Here is a 16110-nt window from a genome sequence, read left to right on the forward strand (position 1 = left end):
AAATGGCTCCTTTAGATTGGAAATGTGGGGGAACAGGCAGAATATGCTCGTCCCTTCTCAAATTTCCCACAGTGAATATTAGTCAGGTATGTTTATTTCTTCTATGTGTGTGCTCTCTAATTATTTTTCCATCATTCATTTCATTTCGTTTGTTGTTTATTTTCTTGGTAGATATTGTACATAGAGATCTAAAACTGGAAAACATATTGGTTAAAAGCAGCTTTATTGATGCTAACAATGAATTAAACTTAAACATAAAGGTAAGATATTAGAAATGGCAGTACATATTTGCCTATAAACATTTTGATATTAAAGTGGCAAAGTACATCTTCTTGTTAGATACATTTTGGTAGCTTTTGAGCAGCCAGATAATAAGTGGCTTGTGCTAAAGAATAAAAATTTCATAGGAATGTTTATAACTGACAAGAATAATTTTCCAAGTTAAGTGGTGCTATTGAATGTGTTTTTTAAAGCGCATAGTCACTTGGATAGTTCTGAAACATTAGTTAATATCAAGCAAACAGATGCTCTGATAATTAATTTCAAAATTATGCCTGGTAATTTGATGTAAATGTGTTACAGATTTAGAGAAAAACACACCTTGGCTGTGTTTTTAATACCAAATTAATTCTAAACACTGCATTTCTCATTGAAATTTTTCCTAGGTATTAATATTTATGTCCTAGGCACATTTAATGTGCCAAGTGTTTACTCTTAAAGATTTTATCCAAATTAAGTGTTTTTTAACGTTAAATAAATGATAGCATACGTTATTTATTATTCAACACTTTAGTAACTATATTTAAAAATATATGAATGTGTTAATTTAGGAATAAAATGTCTCTAAGTAACTTGCTGTGTTGCAGAAGCCAAATCCCTAAGTAATTATAAATAAATTTGAAAGCATTGTCAGTTTACCTAAGTAATGTTCTTGAATAGTTCCATTGCAAACACCATGAAGGCAGGAATTTTGCATGTCTTAATTGCTTGGTATCTGTGCTCAATTAATATTTGGTGAATGAAGGCATAGGTGTTCTCCAAAGAATTAAATTTAATTGTGAAGTCTCTTACAATTTTATGTGTCTGTATAAATTTTCTATAGAGAAAGGTATGTATTATATACTACAAGTGAGATATTTATGAAAAATCCTACAGAAATTGATTTATCTATTTAGAAAGATAGTGATATCACATATTAATGGGAACATTTTCTTATTCCAGAAGGCATTGGAAAACTTTGCAATTGGTATCTATAGACCAAGAACCTATATTTGGTTGCTTGATCAATAAATGTGCCTGTTTTTTCTGCTTGTAATACAATGGTGTTCCAAGTTGGGAGAAAAGAGCACAAAGTGAATATTTAATAACCAAATATTTAATGACCAAGATTTAGAACAGAGCAGGAACATTACTGCACAGCAGCAGGCCCCTCATGTATTAGCAGTAAATACTGTGTTGTTGTGGTTTCTTCCCTGTTAATTTGCTTCTCATAGTTTTTAATAGTGTAGTAATTGCTTTAATTAGTATACTCTAGAAGCACAAAGGAAATAATAGTAAAGAAAGAACAGTGTTTACCAATTATAAATAATTATAAAAAGAGGCATTTCACTCACTACTGACAAGGATAATGATTTATATTTGTAACGGTGCTTTAAACTGGAATATAACTTGATTACAAGGAAAATAGATAATAAATATACTAAGGCCAGAATGCATGGTACAATGCATTTTTTTGAATTATTATTTTATTTATTCTTCCAATATTGGTCCAACAATGCATTTTTTTTTTTAAACTTTTCTATCTGAAAAAAGTTAAGTGGTGTCTTTCAAGATACAACTTCCTATGTTGAACTGGTCAATTAGAAGGCATGAACAATCAAATCATGGGTGTTCTGCTGAATATTTGAGAAAGCAAACTTTTCTTTACTAAGTTTCTTCTCCATATAGACATGTGCATGGGAAGGGAAAAGCAAGATTCTTATTAATAATGCAAGTAAAGTCCTCTCACCCCAAGAACCTCTGAATTCAGTGGAAGTGCAATGTAGTGAAAGTCCTGTTTTCAAAATGAGTGAGCTCTGGAGCAGGAAAGCAGGTGACTATGCCAAATTTCTTGTCCTAGGTGACCGATTTTGGCTTAGCAGTGAAGAAGCACGGTAGAAGTGAAGCCATGATGCAGAGCACATGTGGGACTCCTATCTACATGGGTAAGTTAATAGACTTAAAATGATTCTTTATATGTAAAAAAGTGAAACAACTAATGTGAATTACAACTTGAACAGTTTGATTTTGTCATTGACTTACTGGAGCTTAGTTGAGCCACTTTTTCTTTTCTTAGGTCAAATAATTTTAGTTGTTTTACTCATAGTTTCTACCTCTGAAGATTTTTGTAATTTTTAATATTTCTCTGGACTTTTCCTTTTTTTCCTTTTTTTTTCAGTTAGGAAATTAAACCATTCATATTTATTGAGAGAATTGATAAGTATGGTGGAGTTCTGCTTGTCCTGTTGTATAGACATCTGTTGCCTAGTTTTATCACTTGGCCATTGTGGAAGCAAAGTTTTGTCCTTCAATTTCTGGGGATCTTTACTTTGCTGACTGTCCATTGTGTTGGGCTGTGTATAGAACTTGTCTGAATACTTCCTGCAGAGCTGGTCTTGTAATGCAAATTTCCTCAATGGTTGCTTGTTGGTAAAAGATTTAATTTCTCCATTAAAAATGAAACATAGTTTTGCATGATACAGAATCGTAGGCTGCAATTGTTTTGTTTGAGAAGACCAAAGATGGGAGTCCACTCGCTTTTGGCTTGTACAGTTTCAGCTGAGAAATCTGCTGAAATTCTTGCCCTTGTAGCTGAGTTACTGCTTATGCCTAGCTGCTTGCAGAATGTTCTCTTTCCTTTGACTTTGGCCAGGTTAATCACAATGTGTCTAGGAGATGCTCTCTTTGAATTAAGTCAGCCCAGGATTTGATATCCATCTAGTAGGTGAATGTCTGAATCAATAGTAATATTAGAGAATTTTCAGCTATAATATCTTTGACTAAGTCTTCCATGCTGTTGGGACTCTCTTCTTCTCCTTAGGGATACCTATAATTTATATGTTGGTCTGCTTTCTGTAGTCCCATAATTTTCTAAGAGATTGCTCTACTTTTACTCTCTTCTTTTCCGACCCTTTAAATGACTTGGTTAGTTCAAGAGCCTTGTCTTCAAGCTCTAAGATTCTTTCTTCTCTATGGTTTAATCAGTTATTAAGACTATCTATTACATTTTGATACTCTCTAAATGACTTCTTCAACTCTTTTCTCTTTTATGGCATTTCTAATTTTATCTAGATCCTTAGAGACTTTGTCCTGTCTTTTGTGAAATTCATGTTTCAAATTTTAGATTTCCTTTTGCCAGTTTTCCACTTTTCTTTCAATTCCCTTCATCATTTTTGACATTCATAATGTGAATTCCCTTCCTGTCATTTCAATAATTTCTTTGTAGTTGGGATCTTCTGAGGTAGCTACATTGTCATTCCTTGTGGTAAATAATCTGATGTGATTCTTCATGATGGAAGTGGATTTTTTTGTTGGTTCTGCTTCTTTCTTTGACTCTGGGTTTTCAAGTACAAATTGTCTGTGAACTGTTTTGGTGTCTTTGGACTTGGCACTCAGTTGAACTGCCTTGGGGAGAGCCTGAGCGGGAGTGCGGAGAACTTTGGCCATTGTCTAGGGCCCCAGTCTGAGCCGCTGAGCCAGACGGAGCTAATAGTGTTTGGCTGTGGGCCACAGAGAGCCATTGTGAGTGCTCTGGACTTTTCTTAAAGTTGTTTTATCTTTTAGGCAATCATACCTCAAACTTATTGTTTATGTTTACTAATGCTAAAATCATGTGTATGATGCTTCTTTGTATTTTTATACAATTTCATTGCCATCAGTTTTTCATAAAGAGTACTGATTAAATATATTTTACAAAGCAACATTTTCTATTTTTCTACATGTGATTTTTAACAGCTTTACAAAGTTTAATTTAAATACCATAAAATGTATAATACAATGATTTTTTTTATACAGTCACAATATTGTGTAACCATCACCACAATCCATTTTATCACATTTCCACTCCAAAGTGTTTCCTCATGTCCATTTGTACTCAATCTCCTTCCCATCCCAGCTGCAGGTAGCCACTAATCTCTCTAGATTTGCCTTTTTTTCTCTCTCTAAACTTGCCCTTTCTTGGGCAAGCTAAATGTGATAGCTTTGTAATTCAAATTTTCTGAATTGTTAGTTTATTTTTGCTTGCTACTTGTTTTTGTCTAAGAGAGATAGACAAAACCCTATCATTAGCCCAGATAGGGTTTTGACACTTTTTTTTTTTTAACTTTAGTAGATTAAAAAAAGCCCTACTTTATAGAAATACAAATTCTAAACAACAAAATGCACAAATATTAGGTATACAGTTTAATGAGTTTTGACAAATGCATACCTGGTGTAATCACCACCACAATCAAAATACAGGACATTTCTTTCACCCTGGAAAATTCTTTTGTGTCCCTTTTAGTCAATCCCCAACCCAGATCTCACAGATGATTTCTATTACCACAGTTCACTCTTGCTTTTCTAGAAGTTTATATAAACTGAATCATGCAGTACACACCCCTTTGTACTTGTCTTCTTCTGTTTCACATAATGATTTTTAGACTAATCCTTGTTTATTCATTTTTATTGCTGAGGATGATACTAGTTCATTGCTTTTTTACCTATTTGATGCATAAAGTTTTGAAATTGTTTTATCTTATTTGGATTCTGTTCATATCCCCCGTTGGCAAAAAACATCTGGTCTATAGTTACACGGGGAAACCGCCCTGAGTTTTATGCCTGCTTATTAGTTGTCAACACTGATAACAAATGAGAGAACGAGAGAAGACAGATGGTTTGTGGAGCTTTGCTGACTTCCTAAAGGGCTCCTTGGTAGTTACTCTGGCCTCTGCCTTTCTGTGAGAGCTGGGTGACAGACAGTGCAAGTAGATATGTCCCTGATAATTAAGAATAATCTGAAAGAGTGAAGACCAGGAATTTCTGGCCCCTGCTGTGTGATACACCAATGTGGAGATCCATCATTGAATCTAATCACAGAATTTTCCCTTGTCATAGACGTGCTGGCCATTGAACTTTGATGATTAAATATTTAAAGATTATAAATAGAATTAAAGAATACAAGTAGCTGCTTAATGGAAATATTAATTAATTTTCAATCATTTAGAGACTGTTCAGTTTGTTAGTTATTTATGATTTAGCTTTTTCTCATTCTTCTGTTTATCTTTTGACAACGTCCCTTTTTTTATTCCTTTTATCAATAGACGGAGGAAATAAGAAGAAATGAAATTCCATTCGCTTTTAGTAGTTTTTATAAAATGGGGGTAGTGGTGTTGTGTATACATGTGTGTAGGTGGGAAGAATGAAACTGTTTTCTAAAATAAAAGCATATCTTTTATGTAGGAGGTACTGCGTAGCTGTGTAATTTTAGGCAAGTCATTTGATATATCTGAACCTTAGTTTTTTCATTGGCTATGGGGGTCAAATGCCTACATACTCATCCTACAAAATTATTAACCTAATTTATACAACTAACAATCTACAAAAAGTACTTTGCAAATTTCAAAGTTCTACTGAAATATATATATATATTTAGTAATATAATAATAATGCTTGTGTTTAAGCATTTATATATATATAAATATATAAGTTCTATTGAAATATATATTTATTTATTTATAATAATAAATATAATATAATAATAAATATATATTTAGTAATATAATAGTAATGCTTGTGTTTAAGCATTTATATATATAAATATATATAAGTTCTATTGAAATATATATTTATTTCAATAGCCATTGTGAGTCCTCTGGACTTTTCTTAAAGTTGTTTTATCTTTTAGGCAATCATACCTCAAAGTTATTGTTTATGTTTACTAATGCTAAAATCATGTGTATGATGCTTCTTTGCATTTTTATACAATTTCATTGCCATCAGTTTTTCATAAAGAGTACTGATTAAATATATTTTACAAAGCAACATTTTCTATTTATTAATATTTCTATCTATTAATATTCTATTAATATATATTCTATTGAAATATATAAATATATATAAGTTCTATTGAAATATATGTTTATATATTTAAATATATATATTTTTTATTTTTATGTTTATAACTGTTTTCATTGAAGGAAGATATCTGCTCCCTAGCTGTAGAGGTACATTAGACACATTCCTGCCATATTATCTGTCACTTTTTAAAAGCCAGCCATTATATAAAAAAAAAAATCTGATCGTTAAAAATGTGCTACATTAAAGTATAAAAAAAAAAGTGTGCTTCTTTGAGAAGGATTTTTAAAGTAGCCCTATTGTGAAGTGAGGAGCACTGAGTTGGGGAGTCATGACTGCCTGGATCCTAGTTCGTGTCCTGTGACTGATTGGCTTTTTGATCCAGTCTTAGAGGAGCTCCCTCTTTATCTTGCTTTTCTCATTTGAAAGTGCGGAAAATAATTTATATTCTGTCATAGGAGTGCTGTGTGATGTTATTATTATTATTATTTTACTAAAGTGACTTATAACCATTTATCTTAGTTTTCCCGTGACTCTAAATTTCCACATATTGGGCTTGCTTTATATTCTATCCACTTAAGGCATATATTCAATTCTGTTTGGGGGAAGTACTGAGATATTGTTGTCTTCTACTATAACTACACAATCTTGCAAAATCATTTCTTAACAATTTCAAAAGAATAAAGAGTAGTACATTTAGTTATACAGTTTATGCCATTGTTCCATTAGAGGCTAAATGATAGGAGTGAAGATGCAGTGACATCGGTTGTTAAAGCCTGTTCATTATTCATTTAAAATCTGCTGTTCTTTTTTCCCTGTGGGGGAATAAATTACAACATATCAGCGCGTTGTTCATGCTTGTGTTTAAGCATTTAAAAGTAATTTATTGTATTATTAATATTATTTTATTTCTGCTTATTTGGCAGCCCCTGAAGTTATCAATGCCCATGACTATAGCCAGCAGTGTGACATTTGGAGCATAGGTGTCATAATGTACATTTTGTAAGTAGCCTGCTAAACATACAGTTTAAAAGGAATGGATAATCTCTTATAGTAGAATGATAAATATTTTAAAACTAAATAATATATTTTTCAAAAAAATGATTTAAAAACCAGTTAGGAAGTCATTCTAAAAGCGGTCATATTAGTTGTCAAATACATCCCTTAGGTTTTTTTAATACTGTAAATTTATAACTTTCAGCTTACCGTTCATTGATCTATAAATGCAACAATTCATGTGTGATCTGAGCAAAATGAAAAACTGTCCTTAATGCCTTCCTGATCCCTTGCTACAAACCAGAGTTGTAGTCTATCATGTACAGGGAGGTTCCACAACCTGGCACTAGAGCTACCCATATAGACAGGACATAGGTGTAGAGTGGGCAGTAACCAAGTAGAGGTTCATTCGGGATCTATGGAGTATTCTGTAGTTCCCAGTTCTTTTTATGCTACTGAAAACCTCAGTCATTCTTATTCTTCCTTCTCTCTAACTCTCAAGATTTACTGAAACCCCATGTCCTGTTCATTTTAACTTTGAAATGTCCTCACCTATTCTTTGATTTCTCTTTGCCTGTGTCATTTCTCCTTAAGATCCCTCTTCTAGAATGTTACAGGGTCTTACTGACTATTCTCCCTGCCTCTGCCCCCCCACCCCCAGTTTGTTCTTTACACCACTGTCAGAGTTTTCCTTTTGAGTTACAAATCTGATCATACTACTTTCCTGACTAAAAACTTCTGATAATTATTATTTGCTATAGAAGAATATCAGAGCCTCCTGACATGGCCTTGCCTGGCATGGAATGGCAAGTCTTTCATGAGCTGACTCCAGCATGCCTTTCCAGTCTCAGTCTGGGGATGTGATTCTGTGCACCTACCCTATGATTCTAGGCCACTCTTCATTATTCAAACATGTTCTGTGTTGCATATCTCTGGGGGTATGTGTGTGTGTTCTTTTTCTTCCCTATAAATCTCTTTTCTAGGTGGGGCCAGCTCAAACTTGAAAGCCTTCTATTTCCCTAACTCCTGTCCTATCCCCCAGGAGAGTTACCATGCTTATTATATATATATATACTTTCCCATAGTCCACAGATGATTTTTAAGGCCTTATACAAAAATGCATGCAAAACAGTAATGTTGGAAAAAAAAAATAGGGCCGGGTGCAGTAGCCCATGCCTATAATCCTAGCACTCTGGAAGGCTGAGGCGGGTGGATTGCTTGAGCTCAGGAGTTCAAGACTAGCCTGAGCAAAGGCAAGACCCCTTCTCTAAAAACTAGCTGGGTATTGTAGCAGGCGCCTGTAGTCCCAACTACTCAGAGGCTGAGGCAAGGGGATTTCTCAAGTCCAACAGTTTGAGGTTGTTGTGAGCTATGATGCCATGGTACTCTATTGAGGGTGACAAAGTGAGAGTCTGAGGCAAAAAAAAAAAAGGAAAGTTCAAGCACATGTAAATTAAATGGAATTGATTGTTCACTTTTATGTGTTTTCATAATACTTTTAAAAATAGATTAACTATTGTAATATTGTTAATATATATATGTTATATCTGTTTTTCTTGTTCTAAATTCCATGAAGGACAGAAATCTTAAATTATTCATCTTTGCATTCCTGGTATTTGGTACAACAGTAGGCACACATACAGGGCTCAATATATTTGTTAAATTGAATTAAAGTGAATTGTCTGAGGGGTGTTCTGAAAAGTGAGTGGCTATTGTTCTGCCTCTTGGTGAATATGAACATTTTTATGTTGATGCAACATTAGTTTTATGGGCATATTGAAGATTTTACTATGCACTGCTTCTTCCAGATCATTTTTAAATATTGACATCCAAATAGTTACATTTTCATAGTTCTGTGAAATGGAATACATAGACAGTAGAAATTGGATGATGTAGCTGTAGCTCAGCTGGTCAACACACATCATTGCCTAGATTAAATAATGTATAAATGTATTCATAAAGTTTTTGATCATTGTTTTGTGCCGATTAGAATTCTAGTGTAAAAATTTGGGGACTTACTCTTTAATTAAAATATAACTATTTTAAATTAGTCTTTTGTACTCTCAAGACTTTCTACACAACACAAGTCAAACATAATATGTATAATCTAATATCATATAGTTCATGTGGTGTTTGCTATCTTCTTAGTTTGGTGTTAAGGGAAGTAAATATATTACATATCTTAAAAAATCTCTCTCTTTCTTAAAGATATAATTTAAAATTTTCTGCTTCAGATCATGACTGCATATCATAATGATGTCTTTTTTTCTTTACAGTAGACTCTTACTTAGCTAATCAGTGCCTATTCATTAATCTGTTTGAGCCTTGTGGTGTTACATTTAATTTCCTTCACCAAGAGCACAAATACACCTTCTCCAGGAGGAGTTATTTTCTTGTTTATCAGTTACCTCTGGTTCATTTCTACTTAATTGGACAATGATAGCATACTTTCTCAAGGTGAAATAAACAAATAAATATTCTTTATGGTTACTATCCTCTGCTGTTTTGATTTCTGTGAAGGCAACAGAAAATAATAGGAAGACTTCAAGAGGCATTTTTCATGTCTTGGATTCCCTTTTCTGTATGTGCAGAAAATTGCTTTCATAAAATTTCATATGCTGCTGATTGACCAACCATTAGATACGTTTTTGTGTAAGTAAAATTGCAAAGAACAGATAAAAGTGGAATTTTAAAAATATAGCCCTTAAGCTATAGTTGCATGCTAGTCCAGCAGTGCAGGGACAGCTAAGAAATTGGTGGATGTGCATATCACTGGTTGATAACAGGCTCAATGTACTGGGCTTTTTTTGACCTTTACTTGTTATAATAGATAGTAATTGCCTGTAGGGCCATATTTCTGGCCTTTTTATTTTCTATTGCTCTTTTAAAATTGCATTGTAAAACTAAACAATAGCCAGGTGAGTAAGATGAGAGAGAGAAGGATCAGAATGAGCTAGAGAAATAAAAAGGATTAAAATAAGAGTTTGCAGAACAACTTGGTAAATGGGTAATCTCTTAATGAGAAGCCACTGGTAAATGAAAAGCTCTATTATCCATCCTAGTTTGATAAACTATTAGGATGAAAGCAACTTTTTCCCTGGGAAAGTGGTAATCATTATTACCATGAAAATATTTATCAAATTTAGATTTACTCAGAAAATGTACCTGAGTTATTTTAGAGAATTTAAAGAGAAATATAACAACAGAAAATCAGTAAAAATTTAACTATTAAAAGACTTAGAGATTATTATACTATGTACAGAATAGACCTGCATTTCAAGAAGTATAATGAAATTATGCCAATTTATTCTTTCAATAATAAAGTAGAAAAATATAATCCTAAGAGTTGAAGAATAGACTTACAGAGTTCCCTCTGTAATGAGTCTATCTTCAACTACTGTCTGAGCATCACTGGGCAAATCTGGCTGTTGTCGAAAAGATTGCCATCAGATGCTAGGTTTGACAATGCTGGTGATTGCTAACAGTCATTGAGAATGAAGAATTGAATTCAAAGTTCAAGCATTTTCTTGTAGTTTTGGCCTAGATCACCTATTGAAATAGTGGTTTTATAGGCTTACCATGTTCTGTTAAAAGATTCTAAAGATACTTAGTTCCCATAGTATGGAATGTGTGAACAAGCCATGTTTACTTTATACACACTGCTCATGGTTTAATGATGTTGTTGTGTGTATATTCAGGTTTTACCCTTTCAGACTGAAGGACCAATTCATCATCTGATTTTCCACATCCAGACCTTCTTCATTTTGTATACATTTTTTGATAGTTGTGGCTTTTTGAGAATGATTTTTTTTTTTGGCTTTGAATCAGAGCCTATAAAAATTCCCAGGGTTATTTTTGGTTTATTTTCATTTTTATATTTGTATAGCATTTTGCCATAGGTACATGTTTGATGTCTTACTATGGATAAAACTCTTACATGGTCATTGGACTCTGATATTCTCATTAGATTGATAACTCATCATATTTTTTAAATCCAGTTTGCGTTACATGAAAGCATTACCTTACCCTTGCTCACACTAAAGTATATCTCCCCTCCCACTATTATTGTACAGTTAAACTCACCTTTCTGTATTTTTAACCCATTTAAGCTTAGTGTTTCCTTACCTGGAAGAGCCTTGGGTAATGTGAAAATCTGAAGGTTTCAGTGTACAAATGTATACTTCTTCTACCAGGTAATTCTCACCATGTGTTGAGACAAAGCCTAGCACTGATCTTAGAAAACTCTGTTGTTTCCATTTCTGTATTCAGGGAGGTATTCATGTCTTCCTGTTTTTCCTTAATGTGAAGTATCATTACTTCCAAGTCTTATGGAAACTTAATTTTTAATAGTCTTTATTTTGATTATTTTTAAAAATATTAAACAAAGTGGTTGCCTTTTTTATAGATTAAGTGGAGAACCACCCTTTTTGGCAAGCTCAGAAGAGAAGCTTTTTGAGTTAATAAGGAAAGGAGAACTACACTTTGAAAATCCAGTCTGGGATTCCATAAGTGACTGTGGTAAGTATACCAAAGCTAACACTGCAAGAATTTTGGCTGATAATTTAAATGTTGTTTAGTCATTAAATTTGTGTGTGGAAATAAACACTATTTGTGGAAATAGTGGTGTCTTCACTGTAATTGTTCATAGTCAAAGCTTCTGTGAAAACAGAAAATATATAGTAAAAATTAAACATGAGATTTGCTGATTATCTAATTTTTAGTGACTTTTAAATTAGGTAACGCAGGCAATAAGACTTCACATTAGGCTTTAACCTTTATTTATTATGTACCAATACTGATGATAGTTATTGTATACTTGATATCTTTTCATCATGTTATACAGACCTAGTTCTAAGTAAATTGGAAAATATGATATTAATTGTAGTCAAAATAAATAAGATTTTCAGAATTTTCCCTTATTTGCAGCTAAAAGTGTTTTGAAACAACTTATGAAAGTAGATCCTGCTCATAGATTAACAGCTAAGGAGCTACTAGATAACCAGTGGTTAACAGTAAGTTACAGTATTACTTTTTCCTTTCTTTCTGACATGCTATCATTGCTCATGTCTTTTCATTGTTCCTTGTACTTCTGAACATAGTCTATTAAAAGTCAATAGTTTCAAATTCTAACAAGTTTAAAAAATTGAGCATTGACACATTTCTGAAACTGGCATTTTCAAACTATTACCAAACATTACCACAGTTGTTTATTTATTTATAGAGATTTAAATGGTCCTTGCTTTGTTAGTGTCATGAAGGTATGTCCAATAAAACGGAGCTGAAAAATGTTCCTTATTAAAGCTGTGGAGCGTTGAAGCTATCTGTATAGTTCAGTAATGTAAAGCACTGAACCACTCACCTCTTTCAACTCTTTGGATGCAAGAAATTTTTTGAGACTCAGAAAAGCCAAGGTATGCAAACAGCAGCTTGTTATCTTGTTTGAAATTTTAAGTAGTTATTTACATATTGTTTTCTGCTATTAGGCTAAATGCCTCAAACATAGACTCTGTGTCTTACTGCTGTTTGTATCCCACCACCCAGAATGTTAACCTGGTCACAATAGGAACTTGGAAGGAGGCTGCCACCTACCTCTCAATATTTATTCTTTCTTCTTCTATGGTAATAAGAATCCTGACTTTTAGTTGGAAACATTGCTATCCAGTTAAAAGACTTTACTTCTTCGTCTTCTTTGCTAGTAATTATGATGGGGAATGAGAGGTAAGTAAAGTGGGTATAGTTTCTGGGAAATGTCTTTAAATGAAGAGGGTATGGCATTTCCCCATGCCCTTCCTCTTTCTTGGCAGCTGGAATGCAGATGTGATGGTTGCAATTTGAGTAGTCCTATTAGACGATACAGTGAAATCCATGAACTGGGGTGGCAGAGCAGCAAGGTTCAAGGAGTCAGAGTCATAGCTCAGAGACCTGTCCTGGCCACCTTTCACTACCTACCTCCATAATTTTTTATGTGATTAGAGAATAATTTCTGTCATTTTTAAGACCTCTAAAATATGCAGCTGAACATAATCCCAATTAATATAATACTCAATAATAATTGCTGAATGAATAAATGATTCAGTAAATGTCTGTAGATATCTCAGAAAATGTCTGAGAGCTGATATTAGCGATTTCTAGAGAACATGGGAATATTACTAAGGAGTATTTATCTATGTAGCTCTGTTATTTGCTAGTCACTGTGTTAGGTATTGGGGATACATGATATAATCACATGAAATTAATTAACTGAAAAGTAAATTAAGATATGTTATAATCTTTAAAGATTTAATTAACTGAAAAGTAAATTAAGATATGTTATAAACTTTAAAGATCACTCTAGCTGTTATGTGATTTGGAAATAGGGAATTAGACACTTAAGTAGTATTGTGGAGAGATGATAATAGGTTGGATAGGGTGGTAACAATAGAGATGAAGAGAATACATGTGAGATATATTGTTTTAGAGGTATAATTGATAGGATTTGGTGATGAATTAGATGAGGAATGAGGGTAAGGGAAGAATCAAGGATCACATCTAGATTTTTCTCTAACAAATAGTTGGCTGGAGGTGCCATTTACTGAGATAGGGAAGACTGGAGGGGAAACAGATTTTTATGTGATTAGGGAATCCTGGGGCGGGGTGGTGAATCAAGAGTTCTGTATTAGATATGGTTAAGTTTAAAATGTGGTATCCACAAGGAGATATCAAATAGACAATGAATATATAAGTCTGGAACTGTAGAAGTCTGAGCTAGAGATATAAATTTGAGAATCATGAATGTCTAGATGCCAGATAAAGCCATTGGACTTTATATCCAAGGGATATAGAGGAAGAAAATGCAAATAGAGAAAAGAGGCCCCAGCAATAGGCCTTTAGGCAGTGCAACATTTAGAAGAAGTCAAGATAAGTTTAGATACAATAAATACATAATGATATCACTCTCCTGTTAAATTTTCTAATTTTCCTTTGGCAATTTCTAATAATTTCTTTAAATAACATTTTTTTCTTTAAGGGCTAAAAAATAGTCTTTACTCAAGAATGGATTATAACTGCCCTCTTTTATGAATTTATTGCTCTCTCAAAGGCTTCTGTACATAATTATTTCTGGCCTAAAGTAATTGTGCAAATGAGTTAGCAGCTAGATCATAGCAAAGCTGTACCAAGTAGATTTATAATACAGCAAAATAAAAAACTGTGAAACAGATGGTGTGCCTTAGAAATTTATCTCTTTTCAGCATCACACAACATTCTGGTTTGGCCATTTAATTATTTGTTTTCTAATTAGTACAACTTTATTTCTGGCTTTGGTCATTTTTCTGCAAGTCTCTGTTTTTGAGCCTCTCTAACATTTGTCTTTATGAAGTCTTTGCCAAATGGGTAGAGGAGTGACAGATATTGTGCACTATATCAGACTATCCTGAGGAGTTCATTGTATGAAATTTAGAATACTGGCATTTTGCAAACTTCTAAATGCAAAATTCTTTTCTTCTTAACCTCCTGAAGTTTTACTTCCTGTAATTCATGTCCTCTATTTGAAATAATCTAAAGAACACATGATAGTTCTCTCAGTGCCTTGTTGCTGACTTAATACATGGTAACACTTTAAAAAAAAAAAGTTTTTTTGGATAAAAAGTTTCTGTAGTTTAGCTTATATATTGTACATTTGGAAATGTACAATCTGAAAAATATTCTGAAAAATTATATATTTCTCTATATATACTTAAGTGAGTGGAATTTCAGTAAACACATATGTATTGCTGTCCTGATTTTATTTTTATTTATATATTTTTGAGACAGAGTCTCACTTTGTCACCCTCAGTAGAGTGCCCTAGCATCATAGCTCACAGCAATCTCTAACTCTTGGGCTCCAGCCATTCTCTAGCCTCAGCCTCCCAAGTAGCTGGGATTAATGTGCCTGACACAACGCCCAGCTATTTTTAGAGATGGGGTCTGGCTCTTGCTTAGGCTGGTCTTGAACCCATGAGCTCAGGCAATCTACTGACTCAGCCTCCCAGAGGGCTAGGAGCCATCACGCCCTACCTGCTGTCCTGATTTTAAAAGTGAAAGGTTAAATGTAAGGAAAAACAGTCAAGAAATGACTTTCCAGCAAAGGAAGAATTTGGTGTTAACTCCCATGGCTAGAAGTGTGCCTATTATTTTCTTGTATTCATGTCTTCCTTTCTTCCTCTTTACTGTGGTTCAGGACATAATTGCTTCTTATTAGATAACTGCAAGGCCTCTTGGTATTCCTTCCAGTCCCCTAGTGATAGCTAACAGCAAGAATTTACATTTTTAACAAGCTTCTCAGGTATTTCTTATGCCCATTTATATTTAAAAACCACTGCAATAAATAAAGGAAATCATTTTTCTTTTATGGTTTGTCAAAGTTAATTCATGGTTTTTGACCTTTATTTGTATCAATCATACATTAAGCAATTCTTTCAACACATTTTGTGTGTAGTGTGCCTATCACGTGCCAGGCCCTGTGATAGGTAATGAAAGATAGTTAAAGACTTTTTTTAATTATTTTTTTTTATTAAATCATAGCTGTGTACATTAATCCAATCGTGGGGTACAATGTGCTGGTTTTATATACAATTTGAAATATTTTCATCAAACTGGTTAACATAGCCTTCATGGCATTTTCTTAGTTACTATGTTAAGACATTTATATTCTACATTTAGTAAGTTTCACATGTACCCTTGTAAGATGCACTGTAGGTGTGGTTCCACCAAATACCCTCCTTCCACCCATCCTCCCCCCTTCCCTCCCCTCCCCTCCCTTTCCCCTTTCCCCATATTCTTGGGCTATAATTGGGTTATAGCTTTCATATGAAAGCTATAAATTAGTTTCATAGTAGGACTGAGTACATTGGATACTTTTAAGCTGAGCATGGTGGTTGTAACCCTAGCACTCTGGGAGGCCAAGGTGGGTGGGTGTCTGAGCTCAGGAGTTCGAGACCAGCCTGAGCAAGAGCAAGACCCTATCTCTAAAAATAGCCAGGTGTTGTGGCCAGCGCTTGTAGT

At 33.6% G+C, this 16110-nt stretch overlaps 1 protein-coding gene across 2 annotated transcripts in view; it reads left to right on the top strand.

Moving 5' to 3' along the window:
* STK33 (serine/threonine kinase 33) overlaps window positions 1–16110 on the top strand; it is a 321663-nt gene that overhangs the window by 260876 nt on the left and 44677 nt on the right. For both annotated transcript variants that reach the window (XM_053562040.1, XM_053562041.1), the window contains 5 exons: window positions 172–260; window positions 2120–2204; window positions 7020–7095; window positions 11495–11607; window positions 12016–12101. In XM_053562040.1, the coding sequence (XP_053418015.1) occupies window positions 172–260; window positions 2120–2204; window positions 7020–7095; window positions 11495–11607; window positions 12016–12101 (449 nt within the window). The remainder of the gene's footprint in view (window positions 1–171; window positions 261–2119; window positions 2205–7019; window positions 7096–11494; window positions 11608–12015; window positions 12102–16110) is intronic.

The sequence above is a fragment of the Nycticebus coucang genome, chromosome 14 (genome assembly GCF_027406575.1).
Source record: "Nycticebus coucang isolate mNycCou1 chromosome 14, mNycCou1.pri, whole genome shotgun sequence".
NCBI classification, from domain to species: domain Eukaryota; kingdom Metazoa; phylum Chordata; class Mammalia; order Primates; family Lorisidae; genus Nycticebus; species Nycticebus coucang.